At 45.2% G+C, this 21,847-nt stretch overlaps 1 protein-coding gene across 2 annotated transcripts; it reads left to right on the forward strand.

Annotated features, from left to right (window-relative positions):
• Positions 1 to 4: 4 nt before the first annotated feature.
• TINF2 (TERF1 interacting nuclear factor 2) lies at positions 5 to 21,118 on the forward strand. Of its 2 annotated transcripts, XM_073605885.1 has the most exons (7): positions 5 to 155; positions 4,456 to 4,631; positions 7,465 to 7,563; positions 12,534 to 12,635; positions 13,756 to 13,854; positions 16,131 to 16,206; positions 20,137 to 21,118. In XM_073605885.1, exons 1-7 carry the CDS (start codon positions 149 to 151, stop codon positions 20,934 to 20,936), a joined length of 1,359 nt encoding a protein of 452 aa, XP_073461986.1. In that variant the 5' UTR covers positions 5 to 148; the 3' UTR covers positions 20,937 to 21,118. The 2 variants fall into 2 exon arrangements, with proteins under 2 accessions (XP_073461986.1, XP_073461987.1); XM_073605886.1 differs by lacking the exon at positions 12,534 to 12,635.
• Positions 21,119 to 21,847: the final 729 nt, after the last annotated feature.

Raw genomic sequence — 21,847 nt, forward strand, 5'->3', positions numbered from 1 at the left:
CGCGCTCACAGGCAAGAGGCACGCCGATTGGACGAGGTCTGTGTGTGCTTTGCCCGGAACTGGATTGGCCCGGGCTTCGGTGTGCGGCGCGCTGATTGGCCGGTTCGCAGGCGCTGTGCCCGGACTTGTGTGTTGGTGCGGCGCTGACATGAGCGGTGAGAGCTGCGCGCGTCATCACCAGAATAATAATAATAATAGTGTAAGGGGTGAAGGGGGCAGAGTAGGGGGGTGGGGGGTCCATATGGTGCAGGATGAAAGGTGAGAGGTTGGGTGGGCTCTGTACGGGGTGGGCGGTGCTCTGGGGGGACCAGGAGGCCCTTAAAGGTGGAATGGGGGTGAGAAGAGGGGTGCAGGGGGTACTAGAGGGAGCAGAAGGCTCGGAGGAGGGGGGCGGGGGTAGAAGGTTCTGTTATTTATGGGATGCAAAGGGGGGGGCGGGGGTAGAAGGTTCTGTTATTTATGGGATGCAAAGGGGGGGGGGGGGGGGGTTAGAAGGTTCTGTTATTTATGGGGTGCAAAGGGGGGGGGGGTAGAAGGTTCTGTTATTTATGGGATGCAAAGGGGGGGGGGTTAGAAGGTTCTGTTATTTATGGGGTGCAAAGGGGGGGGGGGGGGTAGAAGGTTCTGTTATTTATGGGATGCAAAGGGGGGGGGGTGTTAGAAGGTTCTGTTATTTATGGGGTGCAAAGGGGGGGGGGTAGAAGGTTCTGTTATTTATGGGGTGCAAGGGGGGGGGTAGAAGGTTCTGTTATTTATGGGATGCAAAGGGGGGGGGGGGTGTTAGAAGGTTCTGTTATTTATGGGGTGCAAAGGGGGGGTTAGAAGGTTCTGTTATTTATGGGGTGCAGGGGGGGGGGGGGGTAGAAGGTTCTGTATGAGGGTGTCATGGGGTGCAGAAGGCTCTACAATGGGAAAATAATGATTGTCTCCCCTGCAGATTGTGTAGGTTTGCCCACTTACATAGAAATGAAGGGTCTATCATTTTTATCATAGGTGTATTTTATGATAGAGACAGAATATCAACCAAAAATCCAGAAAAAACACACAATACAAATGTTATAAATTGAATTGCAGTTCAGTGAGTAAAATAAGTATTTGATCCCCAAGCAAAACATGACTTAGTAGTTGGTGGAGAAACCCTTGTTGGTGATCACAGAGGTCAGACGTTTCTTGTAGGTGGTGACCAGGTTTGTACACGTCTCAGGAGGGATTTTGGTCCACTCTTCTTTACAGATCTTCTCTAAATCCTTAAGGTTTCTTGGCATCTCGAAGTTTCAGCTCCCTACATAAATCTTCTATAGGATGAAGGTCTGGAGACTGGCTAGACTACTGCATGACCTTAATGTGCTTCTTCTTGAGCCTCTCCTCTATTGGCTTTCCGGTATGTTTTGGGTCATTGTCATGCTGGAAGACCCAACCATGACCCATCTTCAGTGTTCTGGTTGAGGGAAGAAGGTTCTCACCCAAGATTTTACAATACATGGCCCCGTCCATTGGCCCCTCAATGCGGCAAAGTCGGCCTGAGAAACAGCCCCAAAGCATCATGTTTCCACCTCTGTGTGTGACTGTACGGATGGTGTTCTTAGGATCGTAGTCAGCATTTTCCTTCCTACAAAAAACACAGCGAGTCGAGTTAAAGGAGTTGTAAACCCTCAAAGTTTTTCACCTTACTACATTCTATGCATGAAGGAGAAAAGCCTCCTGTGATGCAGCAGCCCCCTCCCCCGAGCCCCCCTTTTACTTACCTGAACCCGTTCTTTCCAGCGACGGGGACAAGCACACCAGCTCCAGCCGGTGTCTCAGGTCCTGATTGGATAGATTAATGGCAGCACAGCCATTGGCTTCCACTGCTGTCAATCAAATCCAATTATGTGGGGGGGGGGGCCAAGTCCTGATGTCTGTGTCAATGGACGCAGCAGCAGAACATGGGAGTGCCCCAAAGGAGAGCGGCTCTCCAACGGGGCACTTGAGAAGAGAAGGAGCCAGGAGTGCCACTGAGGTACCCCAGAAGAGGAGGATCGGGGGCCACTCTGTGCAAAACCAACTGCACAGAGGAGGTAAGTATGGATTTTTTTTTTTTTTTAAACAAAACTTTACATATCCTTTAATGCCAAAGGGCCAATTTTTGGTCTCATCTGACCACAGAATTTTCTCCCAATCCTTCTCTGAATCATTTAGACGTTCATTGGCTGACTTCAGACGTTCCTCTACATGTGTCTTCCTGAGGAGGAGGACCTTGCGGGCGCTGCAGGATTTCAATCCATGGTGGTGTATTGTGTTACCAATGGTTTGTTTGGTGACTGTGGTCTCAACTACCTTGAGATCCTTCACAAGCTCCTCCCGTGTAGTTCTGGGCTGATCCCTCACTTTTCTCATCATCATCCTCACCCCATGAGGTGAAATCTCGCATGGAGCTCCAGACCGAGGGCGATTGATGATTGTTTTGGATTTCTTCCATTTGTGAATAATCGCTCCAACAGTTGTCTCCTTCTCACCAAGCTTCTTGCTGATGATCTTGTAGCCCATTCCAGCCTGATGTCCTCTGACAGATCTTTGATCTTCCCCATGATGGGGAGGTTTGAATGGAAGAAAGAGATTCCATGGACAGGTGTCTTTTATACACATAACGAGTTGTTGTTAGGAGAACCTTCTTACATTGACAGGACTGATCTGTGTACCACATGAGGACCTACTGTAGCCAGTCTGTGGGGGGCAGAATTATTGTTGGTTGGTAGGGGGTCAAATACTGATGCTGGCCATACACTATGCCAAAAATCGGACGACCCCATTTTCGAAAAAAACGGACATTCGGCCGTGAGACCAAACGATAGTGCCATCATGTAATGACCAATAAATCGTTCAGTGGACATAAATTAATCAATTTTTTGTTCTCTCTTTTTTTGTTTTTGTTTTTGTTTTATATATACCTAGTGCAAACAGTTCAGGCGGGAAACACATTAACCTTTCAATTTATTGTTCGTTCAGCAGAAAATTTCCAAACTTGTCTTTTGTTTCGGCTCAAAAATGTCCCAACGATTCTCGATTTTTGTGCCCATTAACTGGCCAAAAAATGAACAAACTGGTCAAGTGACTGAATTTCGGACTATTTTTTTTTTGTTTGTTTTTTGTTTTTTTTTTTTTGTATAGTGTATGTCCAAAAAAAGATGCAATTAAAACTCATAAATATGTGAATATGAATATACATAAAAAGACATTTTTAAGTAAATACCAAAATTTAAAAAAAAAAATGAAAAAAGAAAAACTAAATTAAGGTCCCACCAAAGAAAAAATCATGAAATTCTTAAACCGTGTCCATCCAGATGAGCAAGAATAAATTTGCAAAAAAAAAAAAAAAAATCGTGACAAAGTCTTCAATGCGAACGAAGTGCATCCAGATCACCACCCAAAGTGTATGAATAACCTGCTTACCAGAAAGCGATGACCGCCGCAGCAGTCTCGCCCGGCCTAGGGAAGTAAGGTCTCCCTCAACCCTCTTGGGAAATCCAGAACTCCCGCTGTTGCTAGGGGTACTCAAAGACCAAAAATGAAAAAAGACTTCCATGGTGTAGTTTGTTGATAAATGAGATTTAATAAAAAATAAGTTTGCACTTACAAGAGAAAGGTCGTCTATCAGCAAACAAGCAGTGTAGATACAATTTGCCAGAGTTGCGGTACCACCATTAGTCTCGCTCTACTTCAGTGGTTCTCAACTCCAGTCCTCAGGACCCACTAACAGGCCAGAATTTAAGTATTACCTTGGGGAGATGCAGACTAGAATACTGTAATCGCTGAGCAGCAAATGATATCACCTGTGATGTATTTCAGTTATCCTGCAAACCTGGCCTGTTAGTGGGTCCCGAGGACAGGAGTTGAGAACCACTGCTCTACTTCCTATATCGTATCGCGCGCCCATTCACCGTCTTGGAAAGAACGAACGTGATAAAAGTCACCGTCAAGTCTCCACCCTACGCGTTTCGTCAGCAAAAGGACGTTGTCTGGGGATTGGCCAGGAGTGTATGGTATAGTGTATGGCCAGCATTATTTTACTCACTGAACTCCAACTCCATTTATAACATTTGTATCATATGTTTTTCAGGATTTTTGGTTGATGTTCTGTCTCTGTCATATAAAATACATCTATAATAACAATTCTAGACCCCTCATTTCTTTGTAAGTGGGCAAACTTACACAATCAGCAGGGGAGCAAATCTTTATTTTCCCCACTGTAAGTGTATGCGGGGGGGGAGGGGGGGTGTTGAGTGCAGGGGGGGTGGAAGGCTCTGTATGAGGGTGGCAATGGATGGAGTAAGGAGAGGGGGTACAAGGGGCACTAAAGGGAGTAGTATGAGGGTTGCATGGGGTGGGGGTTGCTGACCCTCCTTTCTCAGGATGGTCTGTAGACATTTGCTCATTCCCCCCGAAGCAGTGAAGGTTTTATTTTGTATTTATTTTTAGGGTCATGTCGGGACGAGGTTTTGGTGGTGGCCAAGGCCGTCTGGCTGGTGATGCAGAGAAGAGACTTCAAGAACTTCAATCGGATTGTAGAGTTTTTGGAGCTGACACATGACCAGGCTCCCGGTCTGATCTGCTATAGACATCGCGCCCGGCTCAGCGCAGGCCTCAGAGGCAAGGTGAGTGAGGGATATACTCTGCTGTGGTTTTTTTTTTTTTTTTTTTTTTTTAAAGCCAACCAATAATTTAAAGGGCTAGTTCACATGTTCGTGATAACAGAAGCCTGCTTGAAAACTACCACTGCTTTACAGGGCTCCGTCCCATCCTACTACTATTGTAGGGCAGCTGTTAGGATGAGCGCCCCCTAGAACTATAGGAAGGAACCTGTGCTTTTCTCGAGGGCCACACATGCACAGTGCAAACCTTCCTCTGTCAGATCAGATGAGCTCAGCGGGGGTGCAGGGGACACTAGGGGGAGCAGAAGGCTCTGTATAAGGGGGGGGCAGGAGGTAAAGGGTAAGGAGGGAGTGGCATGGGGCAGAAGGCTCTGTATGAAAGTGTTATGGGGTGAAGGGTAAGGAGAGGGATGCAGGGGACACTAGGGGACAGGAGCCTCTTTATGAGGGTGGTATAGGGTGGAGGGGACACTAGGGGGAGCAAAAGGCTCTGTATGGGGGGGGGGGGTCAGGGGGTAAAGGGGAAGGAGGGAGTTGCATGGGGCTAAAGGCTCTGTATGAAAGTGTTATGGGGTGGAGGTTAAGGAGAGGGATGCAGGGGACAGGAGCCTCTTTATGAGGGTGGTATAGGGTGAAGGGGAAGGAGATGGGTGTAGGGCACACTAGGGGCAGCAGAAGGCTCTGTATGGGGGGCGGCAGGGGGTGAAGGGTAAGGAGAGGGATGCAGGGGACACTAGGGGACAGGAGCCTCTTTATGAGGGTGGTATAGGGTGAAGGGTAAGGTGAGGGGTGTAGGACACACTAGGGGAAGCAAAAGGCTCTGTATGGGGGGGGGCAGGGGGTAAAGGGGAAGGAGGGAGTTGCATGGGGCAGAAGGCTCTGTATGAAAGTGTTATGGGGTGGAGGTTAAGGAGAGGGATGCAGGGGACATCTTGCGGTCTTGATTCACCCTCCCCCACCCCCCCCCCACAATTCTGATCAGCCATTTCCTTGATCCCTAGTGCAGAGCCGAGCTTTTCAAAAGAAATTTAAAAAAAGCTGACAAATGTTTATCAACATTCCTCTGTGCTGAGAGATAGAGAAGAGATACAAAGTATCTTTTCGTTCTTTTAGAGATCACAGGAATGAACTTCGGTCTGTAAATGTTTAACCACTTAAAGACTAAACCTTTTTTTGACACTTGTTGCTTACAAGTTAAAATCGGTATTTTTTTGCTAGAAAATTACTTGGAACCCCCAAACATGGTATATATTTTTTTTTTAGCAGAGACCCTAGAGAATAAAATGGTTGCAATATTTTAGGTCACACTGTATTTGCCCAGCGGTCTTTCAAGCGCATTTTTTTGGGAAAAAATACACTTCAATGAATTAAAAAAAAAAAACTAAACAGTAAAGCTAGCCCAATTTTTTGGGATAATGTGAAAGATGATGTTACGCCATCAGAATCGTGATCTTTATTCTAAGCAAAACAAATTGTGATTCTCATTTTATCCACAATCGTGCAGCTCTACAGGGGGTTAAGGGTAAGGAGAGGGGTGCAGGGTGCACCAGGGGGCAGGAGCCTTTGTATGAGGGTGCTATGGGGTGAAGAGGTAAGGAAAGGAGTGCAGGGGGCACTGGGGAGAGCAGAAGAGGTTGGTAGGGGGTGGACAGTAGGGAGAGGGGGGCAGGAGCATCTGTATGAGGGTGTTATGGAGTGAAGGGGTGAGAACAGGGGTGCAGGGGGCACTAATTGCAGCAAAAGGCTCTGTATGAGTGTGGCAGGAGGTGGATAGTGAGAGGGGTGCAGGGGACACTAGGGGGCAGGAGCGTCTGTTTGAGGGTGTTATGGAGTGAAGGGGTAAGGACAGAGGTGCAGGGGACACTAATTGGAACAAAAGGCTCTGTATGAGGGTGGCAGGGGGTGAAGGGTAAGGAGAAGGGTGCAAAGGACACTGAAAGGGAGCAGAAGGCTTTGTATGAGGGTGGTATGGGGTGGACTGTAAGGAGATGGGTACAGGGGGCACAAGGGGTCAGGAGCCTCTGTATGAGGGTGTTATGGAGTGAAGGGGTAAGGACAGAGGTGCAGGGGGCACTAATTGGAACAAAAGGCTCTGTATGAGGGTGACAGGGGGTGAAGGGTGCAAGGAACACTAGAGGGGAGCAGAAGGCTTTGTATGAGGGTGGTATGGGGTGGACAGTAAGGAGTTGGGTGCAGGGGACACAAGGGGTCAGGAGCCTCTGTATGAAGTTGTTATGGAGTGAAGGGGTAAGGACAGGGGGCACTAATTGCAGCAAAAGGCTCTGTATGAAGTTGTTATGGAGTGAAGGGGTAAGGACAGGGGTGCAGGGGGCACTAATTGCAGCAAAAGGCTCTGTATGAGTGTGGCAGGGGGTGGACAGTGAGAGGGGTGCAGGGGACACTAGGGGGCAGGAGTGTCTATATGAGGGTGTTATGGGGTGAAGGGGTAAGGACAGAGGTGCAGGGGGCACTAATTGGAACAAAAGGCTCTGTATGAGGGTGTAATGGGGTGGGGGGTAAGAAGGGGGGGAGGAGCAGGCCAGTAGGCAGACCTGGAGTGTGCCATCCGGGAATGCTGAAAAGACAGCCGGCTCCTGATGTCATATAGGATGGCGGCGCGGGGCCCAGCATGTGGCAGTGGTGCAGCAGATCACAGCAGGACAATAGCAAGTATGTGAATCGAGGACAAACCAGCATAACAAGTCAGGGAGTTGGGAAAAAAATGCAGGGGGTGAAGTTCCTCTTTAAAGCCAATGTAAATCTTTGGGGGTTCTCAGTAAAAAGCGGCAGACATAGGATTGTGTCCTGCTGGTAACACCTCCTCTGCTTCCTACAGATCGTTCTCAATATGATTGAAGATAAGAGGCCGCTGCTGGACATCCTTGAAGCATTGAACATTCACTTCCCTCCCGTCTGTCCAGATGACTCCACTGCAGTAAGAGCTGATGTACTCGTATTGTCTTCCTCCATATGGAACGTACATCTGTATATACACAACTGTATGACTTCTCCTGTCCTCTAATATGTGGAGATAGCCAGAGTGCTTGTGCAAGAGGGTGTTTAAAATGCAGTGTTTCTCCCCCTCAATCATGACAGAGTATGACCCTCCCCCCCCCCCATGACTTCAGAGGTCTCAGCCCACCCCCCCCCCCCCCCCCAACCCCTTCACGTTGGAGGATTTCCCCCTCACGTCCTCATGTTGGAGGTGTCTGCCCAGATACACCCCCCCCATCACGTTGGAGGTTCCTCCCCCATCACTTCAGAGTTTTCCCCACCTTCACATTAGAGGTCTCCCCATTACATCAGAAGTCTGCCCGGCACCATGGCAAATCATGACGCTAATCCAAGGCATACTGATTCCCATACTTGTGGAGTCCTGGGGGGCCCAGACGGCATGCCAGGGTGTTGGTGCGCTCTAGTTGAGGAACACTGGTGCAGTTTTGCAGCATTTGATCTGCTTTCCATATGGAGGCAGCATTTACTATTCAGGTGCATTTGAACTGCAGGCAAAGCTGGACATTTGCAGCCTTTTCTTGTCAAACCCTGCAATTTGCATTCACACCCGTCTGAGCCATGCTGCGAGGCTGTGTGTGACCTGAACGTCCATCTACATCAGACTTTACATGATCATCACATCTCTATACTCTCTGTGCCCTGCCAACACTCTCTGTGCCCTCCCAATACACTCTGTGCCCTCCCAAGACACTCTGTGCCCTCCCAAGACACTCTGTGCCCTCCCAAGACACTCTGTGCCCTCCCAAGACACTCTGTGCCCTCCCAAGACTCTCTGTGCCCTCCAAAGACTCTCTGTGCCCTCCCAAGGCTCTCTGTGCCCTCCCAAGACACTCTGTGCCCTCCCAAGGCTCTCTGTGCCCTCCCAAGGCTCTCTGTGCCCTCCCAAGACACTCTGTGCCCTCCCAAGACACTCTGTGCCCTCCCAAGACTCTCTGTGCCCTCCAAAGACTCTCTGTGCCCTCCCAAGGCTCTCTGTGCCCTCCCAAGACACTCTGTGCCCTCCCAAGGCTCTCTGTGCCCTCCCAAGGCTCTCTGTGCCCTCCCAAGACACTCTGTGCCCTCCCAAGGCTCTCTGTGCCCTCCCAAGACACTCTGTGCCCTCCCAAGACACTCTGTGCCCTCCCAAGACACTCTGTGCCCTCCCAAGGCTCTCTGTGCCCTCCCAAGGCTCTCTGTGCCCTCCCAAGGCTCTCTGTGCCCTCCCAAGGCTCTCTGTGCCCTCCCAAGGCTCTCTGTGCCCTCCCAAGGCTCTCTGTGCCCTCCCAAGGCTCTCTATGGCCTCCCAATACACTCTGTGCCCTCCCCAGACTCTCTGTGCCCTCCCAATACCTAATACAATATCAGATCATTGACTAATAATTTTGAGATCACAAATGATTTGATGACAAAGTGGATCTTCACTGCATCTGAGCACCACAAACCAAAAATACGATTTAATTCATTTTTAATATACAAAGCAAACCTTTGGCTGTGTCCATCTTGAGTAAGGGCAGATGAATCCTGTAGCACTGACTTCCTGGAATCCATCTGGGGATGTGCTTTTCAGCAAAACAAAATCCAGCACATCCCTGCTGACAGGGCGGAGGTCTGCATTATTTACATAGAGTGTTCTTCTGTTCTCCTCGGCGATCAGCAGGTGCCGGTGGACATCAATCGGCCGGCACACGCTGATCCGCTTCTGCTGTGACTAACTACAGCAAAAGCGGCGAGTGTGTGCCCCCCGTACCTGGAAGTGCCGGATCACATACTAGGTACATGATCCAGTACAAGAGAGCCGCTCTGCCGCCGTGTAACTAATTTATGCGGTTAGCAAGTGGATATATACAGTACCTTCCTATCTATTTACTAATGTTAGTAGCATAAGGATTAAAAATAATCAATGTTGATTGAGAGAGTGAAGTTCCGCTCTATGGAGTACCTACATTACGTTACACTACTACGACATTACAATACTACTATGACATTACACTACACTACAGTACTACTATGACATTCCAATACTACTATGGCATTACAGTACACTACTACTATAACATTACACTATATTATTGCTATGGTATTACAAAACTACTATGACATTACACTACTATAGCATCACAATACTACTATGACATTACAGTACTACTATAGCATCACAATACTACTATGGCAGTACAGTACACTACTATTATGGCATTACACTATACTACTACTATAGTATTACAGATGTTACAAAACTACTATGACATTACAGTACTACTATGGCAGTACACTATACTACTATGGCATTACAATTCCACTATGGTATTACATTACTACTATGACTACAGTACTACTATGACATTACACTATACTACTATGGCATTACAATTCTACTATGGTATTACATTACTACTATGACTACAGTACTACTATGACATTACAATCCTTCTATGGCATTACAATACAACTATGGCAATTATACTATGACCTCACATGTTTAGGTTGGGGTCTCTGGCAAATTATTTACCCCCTCCCCAAGCAGAACTAAAAATTCAGTATTTGGTGCAATCACCCATACATAAAGCACATAATACAAAGCCACGTGGTATGGAGCAAAGGGGCATATTTATAAAGCATTGAACCTGGCATTCTCTGCAGGAGAAGCTTTCAGGTCTGTAGGTTTTAAATGATTGATTCTCCACCAGAGAATATTGGTAAAAATCGCATCCACTGCTTGATAAATAGATGTTTATAGTCTTTAGATTCACCAGCAGGGGGCGCCCCTGTTATTGAATATGACCCTGTGTAAGTTGCTTGTTTCTGAGAGACATACATTACATTACACTGCGGGGTGATGGCAGTGCGACGCATGTAAGGCTCCTGTTCCACCAGTGCGACTTGTCATGTAACTTTGAGCCCATAAAGTCGTATGACAAGTCAGAGCCCTTTGATTTTACTGGCACCTGTTCAAATCCGTGCGACTTAAAACTTGAAACCACTTGAGCTCCGGAAGATTTAACCTCCCCCCTTCATGACCAGGCCATTTTTTGTGATACGGCATTGCGTTACTTTAAGGCTACTTTCACAGTGAGGCGGGCGCTGGCGATAAAGCGGCGCTATATTTAGTGCCGCTTTACCTTTATTTTAGCAGTTCTACCGCCCCGCTGGTGGCCGAAAAAGGGTTTAAACCGCCCGCTGCAGCGCCGCTCTGCCGGCAGGTTTGCAGCGCTGCCCCATTGTTATCAATGGGAAGGGGCGCTTTAGGAGCGGTAAATACACCGCTCCTATAGCGCTGCAAAGATGCGGCTTGCAGGACTTTTTTGACCGCCCTGCAAGCGCACCGCCCCAGTGTGAAAGCCCTCGGGGCTTTCACATTGGAGAGAATTGAGCGGCTCTTTCAGGGCGCTTTGCAGGCGCTATTTTTAGCACTTTAGTCCCTGCAAAGTGCCTCAGTGTGAAAGTAGCCTTACTCACAATTGCGCGGTCGTGTGACGCTGTGCACAAATAAAAATATGTCCCTTTTCCCCCCACAAATAGAGCTTTCCTTTGGATCATCTCTGCGGTTTTTATTTTTTGCGCTATAAAGAAAAAAAGAGCGACAACTTTGAAAAAAAAAATATATTTTTTTTTTTTTACTTTCTGACATAAAACATATCTGATAAAAAATGTAAAAAAATCAACTTTCTTTATTAATTTGAACAGAGATAATTCCTCTAGTGGACTTTAAAGGCACATATAAAAGGATATGTAGGAGAGTATATTTAAGTAAACAACAATAAAAGGATATGTAGGAGAGTATATTTAAGTAAACAACAATTTATAAATTATAAATTGTTGTTTACTTAAATATACTCTCCTACATATCCTTTTATATGTGCCTTTAAAGTCCACTAGAGGAATTATCTCTGTTCAAATTCTTAAATTTAGGATGTGGCACAATCTGCAGATAATTAGCCGACCAAACCCCTGTCTTTCTTTATTAATTTAGGACAATTTGTATTCCTCTACATATTTTTGGTTAAAAAAAATCCCAATAAGTGTATATTGATTGGTTTGCACAAAAGTTACCGTGTCTACAAACTATGAGATATATTTATGAAATTTTTATCTATTTTACTAGTAATGGTGGCGATCAGCGACTTGTAGCGGGATTACGGCAGATAAATTGGACACTAAGTGACACTTTTTGGAAACCAATGACACTAATACAGTGATCAGTGCTATACATATGCACTGTCACTGTATTAATGACACTGGCTGTGAGGGGGTTAACATCAGGGCGATCAAAGGGTTAAATGTGTGCCATGGGGGGGTTGCTTGGTTACTGTGGGGGAGGTGCTTTTACTAGGGGAAGGCAGAAACACAGGATCCCTACCTTCCCTACCGACAGAACAGCGACCTGCCTTGCTTCACATAGGAAGTCTGACGTTCTGCTTCTGACCCAATCGGCGGGTCTTGGCGGACATTGAGTCCACTGGACCCGCTGATTGGCTCCCGCTGTGTCCAATCGCAGCAGGAGTGGGTCACTGGCGGCACTCGCGTGTGCGGGAGACCTGGGAGTGCAGGATCGTGTGCTAGGTACGTGATCCTGCGCAGAGCGGCCGCCCTGCCGCAGTAAATAAAATACGTGGGGCGGACCCGAAACCGGTTAAAGTCGCAGCGACTTTGAAAAGGTGCTTGCTCTACTTTTTGATGTGACTTTGATCCAGAGTGCGTAAATTCGGATCAAAGGCGGCGCACTCTAAATCACGCAACTTTGGAGTCGCAGTGGTGGTAAATGAAGCCTTAGTGTGTTTGTACTGCGATTCAATGTGCGTCCATCGGACAAAAAAAAAAAAAAAAATGTATTGCGTGCACTTGGACGCGTGTTTGAGCCCCTGGGCCTCCAGGTTGGGTGCGTGGCGTTCACTGTCTGTTTTTACATTGCAGCCCCCCCGCGATGCAGCCAAAGTCAAGCAAAGTAAGACGCACTTCCGAAAGTTGGTCCTTCGGATGATCCGCGATGAGAAGTTTCGGCAAAATTACTTGGCGGTATGATTGAGAACGTCAATGCTTCCACCTTTGCAGATAACGACCTATAAGGCTGGATGCTGATTGGTTCTTTTCACTTTTTATTTATCTCTCGTCTCGGTGCGGCTCAGGTCCGGGAATTCTACTCCATGAATTCTTCTTCTTCTATCTCACAAAGCTTTATTTTTATCACCACCTCGAACAGCTCATTTTCCTGCTCTCCTCCAATAGACATTTTATTGAGGTTCATAGTTTGTTACCAACCTGGCTAGCGAGGAGAGGGGGGGGGGATCATTCTCTGCTGCGGTTTCACTTTCACTTACAGGTATCTTCTCCACCCCCCCCCCCCCAACCCTGTGACTGGACGATGAAAGGAGAACTGATGAGCTTGCCCTTGTCGCTCTGCTCTCTCATCCCGTTCGGTCAGTGTTAATTTAGGCGACTAAAATATTATTATTATTATTATACAGGATTTATATAGCGCCGACAGTTTACGCAGCGCAAAATATGACTAAAACTAAAACAACTGAGATGACTAAAATACGACTAAAACTGAGATGACTAAAATACGACTAAAACAACTGAGGTGACTTTTTTACCTTTGAAAAGTTACTGCGCAAATACTGTGTGACCGCCATTTTATTCCCTAGGGTGTCTGCTTAAAATATATATATATGTTTGGGGGGTTCTGAGTAATTTTCTAGCAAACAAATGATGATTTTTTCCATGTAGGAGAGGAGTGCTGGAATTGGCACGGTATGGAAGAGATCGGTCCATCAGGTGGCATGCACTGTGTACCTTGTTGGACTCAATCCGGCTGAATTCCTGGAAGGGTTTAGCTTTAATGACTACAAAGCTTGTCCAATCAGAGAACGCCTTTTATATTCATTGGGTGGAGTGTTCTATAAATGGCGGCACTGCGCGGAGTGACCTGATGTGGTCCATGTGCCAAGCAAAAGCCACCTGCACAGGACCTCGCAAGACCGCGACTAATCCCGTAGTAGCGCCAGCTACTACAGCGATTTCCAGCAGCCCCTCCCTCGGTTAAAATCCTCATTTCCTGGCTGTCTGGAGGATCTGTAAACGTATTCTGGGTCACCGGCTTAGAAAATGTTTTATTTTTGTTCCCCCCCCCCCACAGACGACACTGCAGGCAGAATACGGGGAGATGTTCCTGGAGGCTCTGGACAAGCTGCTTTGGGAATTCCTCTATCGGCTTCAGACGGTTCTTCAGCAGGAGGTATGAAATGGAACGGGTGGTGTGGAGACGGAATACAAAATAATAAAAATAGAAAACTGCGCTTGGAAGAAATTAAATTAAATACAATGGTGAGAATGAAACTAAAATAAAAATAATAATAATGATAATAATAATAAATAAAGAGCTGCGGTTATAAGTGAGGCACACCAGTACAAATATAAAAACAAAAAAAAAAACGCGCTAGAAAATGTTGAAAACAATGATGAGAGTGTAAAGTCCAATACGAAAAAAAAGTCCAAATAATCATGAGTGACGTGAAAATTCCTCAGTGTTGTACTGTTGAAAGATGATAATTCAAATATAACATATCTACGTGGTGAAATGCTTACCAGAACGTAAGCCAAAATCAAACGAGTGGCTTAAAACCCGGCCCGGGCCTTTAGAGAGCGATTCCAATGGGACAGGATAGGTCACACTCGTGGTGTAGATTCAGGTCCGCATGGGGTTACCCAAAAAATATATGGCAAAAAAACCCCTTTTTTTTCTTTTTCTTTTTGAGTTTTGTTATTGTATCAGTATTACGCTATGTTTTTTGCCATATATTTTTTGGGTAACCCCATGCGGACCTGAATCTACACCACGAGTGTGACCTATCCTGTCCCATTGGAATCGCTCTCTAAAGGCCCGGGCCGGGTTTTAAGCCACTCGTTTGATTTTGGCTTACGTTCTGGTAAGCATTTCACCACGTAGATATGTTATATTTGAACTATCATCTTTCAACAGTACAACACTGAGGAATTTTCACGTCACTCATGATTATTTGGACTTTTTTTTTTTTTGTATTGGACTTTACACTCTCATCATTGTTTTCAACATTTTCTATAGCGCGTTTTTTTTTTTGTTTTTAGAATACAAATAATATTCACATGTAAATTTAGTGTGGATTTTCCGGCAGATCTAGAATCCAACAGTAAAGGCCAACTCCAGACAAAATATTAACCACTTCCCACCCCATCTAATCCAGCCTGCAGATCCCTTTTTGTTTAAAATGTATTGTTTTTTTTTTTTTGAACCTTGTGAAGCAAAGTGTACCTGCCTAAGGAAGTGTTTTGGATGTACTGCTTGGTGGGAACACACAGGACCTCTGTTATATCCGGATGGGTTTGAAGAATTACTTGGGGTTCATCCCATGAAGGCTGTGTCTTCCCGCAGCTTTCCACCATTTGTGGCGCTGTTTGCCTACTCTTGTTTTTGCTCCCCTTACCCCTCCCCCGTGTACCCTGGATATACTGCCTTTTGGGTTCCTTGTGGTCCCTACGGATTTATCATCTTGGTGTCTCTCATTGAACACCCTTCTCCTCTGCTCTGCGAAACGCGTTGGGATATTGGAACTCCCCCATGGCCTATTTTTTTTTTTTTTACACTACTGTATAGTCAACATACACTCACCGGCCACTGTATTAGGTACACCCTGCTAGTAGCGGGTTGGACCCCCTTTATTAGTTACACCTTGCTAGTAGCAGGTTGGACCCCCTTTATTAGTTACACCTTGCTAGTAGCAGGTTGGACCCCCTTTATTAGTTACACCTTGCTAGTAGCAGGTTGGACCCCCTTTATTAGTTACACCTTGCTAGTAGCAGGTTGGACCCCCTTTATTAGTTACACCTTGCTAGTAGCAGGTTGGACCCCCTTTATTAGTTACACCTTGCTAGTAGCGGGTTGGACCCCCTTTATTAATTACACCTTGCTAGTAGCTGAGGCACAGCAGCGGTGCCATTGGCTCCCACAGCTGTCAACCAATCAGTGGAGAGAGGGGGTGTGGCCGGGTCAGGGCTTTGTGTCTGAATGGACACGGGGAGCTTTGACTCGGCTCCAGTGCCACCATAGCAAGCTGCTGACTGTGGGGGCACTCAACAGGAGGGAGGGGCCAGGATCACAGAAGAGGGACCCCAGGAGAGGAGGATCGGGGCTGCTCTGTACAAATCCAACTGCACAGAGGAGGTAAGTATAACATGTTGTTTATTTAAAAAAAAAAAAAACAGGACTTTACAATCACTTTAAAGCTGAACTACAGAAATATGAAAAAAAAACACACCTTTTCAGTGGAGCCCCCCCCCTTAAAATATTCACTTTCCATTTCCCCGCAGTTCAGCTTTAAAGTGAACATTTTAAGGGGGGCCCAACTGAAAAGGTGTCTTTTTTTTCATATTTCTGTAGTTCAGCTTTAAATTATTTGTATGACTGTGTTTTTTTTTTTGTTTTTTTTTTTTTGTTTTTGTTTTTTAATATTTTTCCTTATTTTTTTTTTTCCTAAGGTCCCTAGAATCGGAGAGCCGCCTCGCCTGCACAGAGAAGACAGCGTATGCACCCCCGTACTTCCCATCTCACAGAGTAAGTTACAAAGCACCTTGTGAAGATGGGACCCGGTCCACTAATGTCCGGGTTATAATATGTTATCGGCCGGGAGCCCCCCGAGTGTTCCGGGAGCCCCCCGAGTGTTCCGTCACCTCCGAGGAGCCGCATATTTCTGTTCACTTACTTTGTGAGTTGTTTATTGTTCTTTGGAAGAACTGTCTATTCGTTCTGTGCAGCTGCTGCACTCCTTGTGTGTTCTATGAGATGATGTGCGGCTCACCCTCTAATAAAATGTCACTTGTTTTCTAAAACATTGTGATTTTTTTTTATTTTTTCTTCAAAGAAATGTTATTTAACCACTTGCCTACCGGGCACTTTTACCCCCTTCCTGCCCAGGCCAATTTTTAGCTTTCAGCGCTGTCACACTTTGAATGACAATTGCGCGGTCATACAACACTGTACACATAGGACATTTTTAGTATTTTTTCCTCCCCAAAAATAGAGCTTTCTTTTGATGGTGTTTGATCACCTCCTGGGGTTTTTTATTTTTTGTTAAAAAAAAGAAAAATAAAAGGCAGAAACTGTTTAAAAAACGAAACCGTTTTATATTTTGTTATAATATTTTGCAAACGGGTAATTTTTCTCCTTCATTAATGTGCACTGATAAGGCAGCACTGAGAGGTGGCACTGGTGGGCACTAAGAGGTGGCACTGAAGGGCACTGATGGGTGGCAGTGATGGGCAGCACTGCTACATGGCACTGATAGGTGGCACCACTGGTGGGCATTGATAGGTGGCACCACTGGTGGGTACTTATAGGTGGCACTGATAGCTGGCAGTGATGGGCACTGATGGGTGGCAGTGATGGGCACTGATAGGCAGAACTGCTAGGTGGCACTGATGGGCACCTCTGGTGGGCTCTGATAGGTGTCACTGGGGGGCATTGATGGGTGGCACTGGTGGGCACTGATTGGTTGCACTGGTGGGCACTGGCAGGTGGCACTGGTGGGCACAGAGGAGGTGGCTGTGCCTCTTCCTCTTCGGGACCGATGTGCCCTTTTTTTCTCCTCACGCCGTCGGTGTGAGAAAAAAAAAAAAAAAGATTACCAATCTTCTGTTTACATCACGTGATCAGCTGTCATTGGCTGACAGCTGATCACGTGGTAAGGGGCCGGGTCATTCAGCTGTAGTGCGGATGGGAACAGGTTAAAAAAAAAAAAAATTGATCTTGTACTTTTTCCACCATCTTCCTACTACATTGTGTCAGTACAGAGGTACACTATATTAACCCTTTTGTCATTTTATTTTATTTTTTTGGTAAAATAAAAAAAGGTGTTGTTGCACCAAGTAAGTAGATACCCAACATGTCAATCTTTACATTTTCAATTCAGCAATTTTGTAAAAAAAAAAAAAAAAGTGAAGGCACACTATGAGTTAAGTCCAACGAGGTGTATGACCTCTCCTGGACTCCTCTATTATTTAGATCTGGCAGGTTTATTGCTCTGTGGAAGAGGGATCTGAGAGGAGAAGAGCACACCCACCTTTCTGCCCGTTCACAGAAGCCTTTGTATTTTGTGAATGTGTTAGTAAGGTTCCTGTGACTGGACAGGAGGAGGGGAGGGGCGGGTGTAGCACCTGCAGCGACTTTACTGTGATTGAACCGCCAATGGAGCAGTGGGGGGGGTCTGCAGTGACTTACTTACACGTGTTTGTGTGTGAACCTTATACACAGGGTTTTGGGGTTTTTTTTGCCCATAAGGATAAGCAATGCTTGGATGTGAAATGGGAGCCTAGAGCTCCACCTGCAGGCTGCACATGAAAATACAAAATATCGGGACAGTTTTTGTTGAGCAAAAGTTATATTCTTGTTTTTTCATTTTGTTTCAATCTTGTTTCTTAAAGTAGATGTAAACCCGATGAAAGACCCATCATTTGTGGCTCTACCCTCAATAGATCAGTAACCTACATAGAAACAACTCCTGACTTATGACCATAAACTTTATTCTGTGGTTTAAAAGCCATTAAAATGGAATAAAACCACGCATCCCCGAAGACCCCCAAGTGTGTATATTGTGACGCAAAGCCTGTATGCATGGCTCTCATCACCACAACGTTTCTCCTCCCTTTTCTCACATCTTAGTGCTGCTCGTCTCCTGTGGCCTCTTTGCAGCCAGTTCCTTTTCACGTGCGCTCCATCGCTTGGCTGCATGGCATTTCTCATATGTGATGAACCCCAGTCTCCATTGGAAGCCTGTGTGACAGGGTGACGCCGTATGAACAAAATTGGAAGACAGAGCGAGTTGTCACACCATAACAAGAGGTTACCTAACCAGCCCCTTGATGGCAGGATCACCAGTTATCATTTTAACCAGTTCCTGCTCAGCCTATAGTATAATGATAGCCAGGTGGGACATTCACCAATCCAGGTGGACGTCATATGACGTCCTCCCGAAACGTGCCTCGCATACGCCCCACAGGCCACATTGCGCCACGGTCTGTCATCTGCTGTGTCCACCGGAATGACTGATCAGTGTACCGGCCTGCTGCCGGTACCATGTGATCGCTGTGTCCAATCACAGCAGATCACATGACCATTTGTACACAACGAATGGCTTTTTTTTCTTGCCATCCATTGTGTACTGTTGTGTTGATCTCTGATTGCTCACAGTGATCACATGGTACAGACAGGGCCAATCGCAGCCCATCTGTACCATGTGGTTAGCTGTGACCAATCACAGCTAGCCACAATAGTAAACACAGAATGAATTGATTTTAATGAAATTCACTGCTATAACCGTGTGTGTGTGTGTGTGTGTGTGTGTGTGTGTGTGTGTGTGTGTGTGTGTGTGTAAAAAAAAAAAAAATTCTGATCAGTCCCCCAGAGTGGTACAGTGTTACTATGGTAACACGGTATTGCTCTGGTCACAAAAAAAAATTGTTAAAAGAAATGTAATAAAAAAGTGGAAAAAAACTTTTTTTTTTTTTTTTTTTTTTTGTTTTATTACACTGTCACCAATCGGTGTCCCTGATCACCGCCACACCAGTTATATGATGTCGCTGTACTGCACTGGTCACAGTATATAAAAAAAAAATAAAAAATTGTGATCGTAATGGGAAAAAGTTTCCTTTTCTTTCTTTCTTTCTTTCTTTCTTTCTTTCTTTCTTTCTTTCTTTCTTTCTTTCTTTCTTTCTTTCTTTCTTTCTTTCTTTCTTTCTTTCTTTCTTTCTTTCTTTCTTTCTTTCTTTCTTTCTTTCTTTCTTTCTTTCTTTCTCTTTTTCCCCAAAAATTGTGATTAAAATTACAACTTCTAAGAACTCACCATGCCTCTTAATATATACTTTGGACTGTCCTACTTTCCAAAAAGGGGTCATTTTTTTGGGAGGGGGGTATTTGTACAGTCCTGGCGTTCTCTGGCCTCAAGAAATGAGATCAGATCGTCAGTACATCAAGATTGATCGATTCTCAGATATCTATCCCATAGTTTGCGGACTCTATAACTTTCCTACAGACTAAATTAATATACACTGATTTGAGTTCTTTTCGCCAAAGAAATGGAACAGAATACAGTTTGGCCTAAATCTGTGAAGAAAGATTATTTATTTGCAAAGTCTTGTAACAGAAATGAAGAAAACGCGTCCTTTTTTTTAAAAAAAATTTGGTAGCTTTTTTATTTAGCAAAAGTTAAAAAAAAAAAAAAAAAACAGTAGTGCTTAAATACTACCTAAAAAGCTCTATCTGTTGCATGACCGCGCAATTGTCATTCAAAGTGTGAGAGCGCTGAAAGCCGAAAATGATCCTGGGCAGGAAGGGGGTGAAAGTTCCCGGTATTGAAGTGGTTTAATAAAAGCTGCAGATTTAAAAATCTTTAATTAAAAAAAAAAAATATATATATTTTTTCAATGACATCATGATGAAATTTGTGCGGCTGGGTTTACATCTAGGTTATCTTTTTTATTTTCTGCTCAGGTAATTCAGATAGGAGTGTGACGATGATGCAGCAGGACCGGAGTTATCTCTTTCGCACCGATTCGTCGACAGAGGAGCCCCACAATGGCTTACCAGCCTGGGGCAAGGCGCACCAAAATTTTCCGGAACCGGATTCTGCCAGCAAGGGAGACAGCTACGACTCTGACCAAACCATAATTGAGTCTGAGGGTTCACAGGAGACCAATCTCACCCCAATTCCATCAGACCCCACTTGTAGCAGAACAGCTTCAAATCAAAGCATAGCCGCGGAGAAAGGCCGGGCGCACGTTTTTGACATTTTTGGCTTTGACTGCAGTGAAAGTTCTAAAGTAAATCGTGTTGAGCTTCTTTCTCCTCCAAACCCCCTACAATCTCAGGAGGACACAGGTCGCGATGTGTCTTTAGAATTAGATGGCGCACGCGGTAGGGTCGAGACCAAGGCGTCATTAGCTAAGAGGAGCAGCAGGGGAGGAGCCCCGCCTAAAAGACACGCCCCACCCGCCCATGAGCAGCAGAACTCTGCGCCTTGTGTTTCTGGAGTACAGGACGAAACGCGTGGGCACTTGCCTCAAGGTTTGACGTCTTGGAGGTTTCAGCCAAAGGTCCACCTGAGCCCGCTGCCTCTGGATCTGGTGAGGAAGTACATTTATCGGCATCCTGATAGTGACTCTACTCCCTCATCTGTGTGTTCTGGGCTGAGCCAGAACTCATCGTGTACATATAGTGTTCTGGTGGAATCTTCTGTTACCCCTGATGATTACAGTAATGATCCGGACTATTCTCCAGGCTGTGATATTTGACACACTGGATATAAGTAAGGGGCGTTTTTATTTCCTGGGGAAAATTTTAACCAACCTAAAAGATTATTGCTTTGCGCAGCTGGAGAAACTGTTTCCTAACCCCTGCCAGCCCAAACCAATACTGACATTCTTCTCCTACATGTAAAAATCATATTTTTTTGCTAGAAAATTACTCACAACCCCCAAATATATATATATATATAATTATTTTTTTTTTTTTTTTTTTTTTTTTTTTTTTTTTTTCTTATCAGAGACCCTAGGGAATAAAATGGCGGTCGTTGCAATAATTTATTTATTAATTTATGCCACACGGTATTTGCGCAGCAATTTTTCAGATGTGATTTTTTTTTTTTCTTTTGGGAAAAGAAACACTTTCTTGGTGTAACCACTTCAGCCTCGGGGGATTTGGCTGTTGAATGACCAGGCCATTTTTTGCGATTCGGAACTGCATCACTTTAACTGACAATTGCGCGGTCGTGCGACGTTGCACCCAAACCAAATTGACGTCCTTTTTTTCCCACAAATAGAGCTTTCTTTTGGTGGTATTTTATCACCCTCTACGGTTTTTATTTTTTGCGCTATAAACCAAAAAACAGCAACAATTTTGAAAAAGACACAATATTTTGTAATTTTTGCAATAATAAATATCCCCTTTTTTTTTTTTTTAAAAAAAGCTAATTTTTCCTTAGTTTAGGCCGATATGTATTCTTCTACATATTTTTGGTAAAAAAAATTGCAATAAGCGTTTATTGATTGGTTTGCGCAAAAGTTAGGGGATAGATTTATAACATTTTTATTCATTTTTTTTTTTTTTTTTTACCACTACTAGTAATGGTGGCGATCTGCGATTTTTATCAGGACTGCGACATTATGGCGGACACATCGGACACTTTTGACACATTTTTGGGACC

This window comes from Aquarana catesbeiana, linkage group LG11 (assembly GCF_042186555.1).
Source record: "Aquarana catesbeiana isolate 2022-GZ linkage group LG11, ASM4218655v1, whole genome shotgun sequence".
NCBI classification, from domain to species: Eukaryota; Metazoa; Chordata; class Amphibia; order Anura; family Ranidae; genus Aquarana; species Aquarana catesbeiana.

Coding starts and splice junctions, on each gene's coding strand:
- TINF2 (XM_073605885.1), top strand. Junction 4,632..7,464: donor GCGCAGGCCTCAGAGGCAAG/GTGAGTGAGGGA, acceptor TGCTTCCTACAG/ATCGTTCTCAATATGATTGA. Junction 12,636..13,755: donor TTCGGCAAAATTACTTGGCG/GTATGATTGAGA, acceptor CCCCCCCCACAG/ACGACACTGCAGGCAGAATA.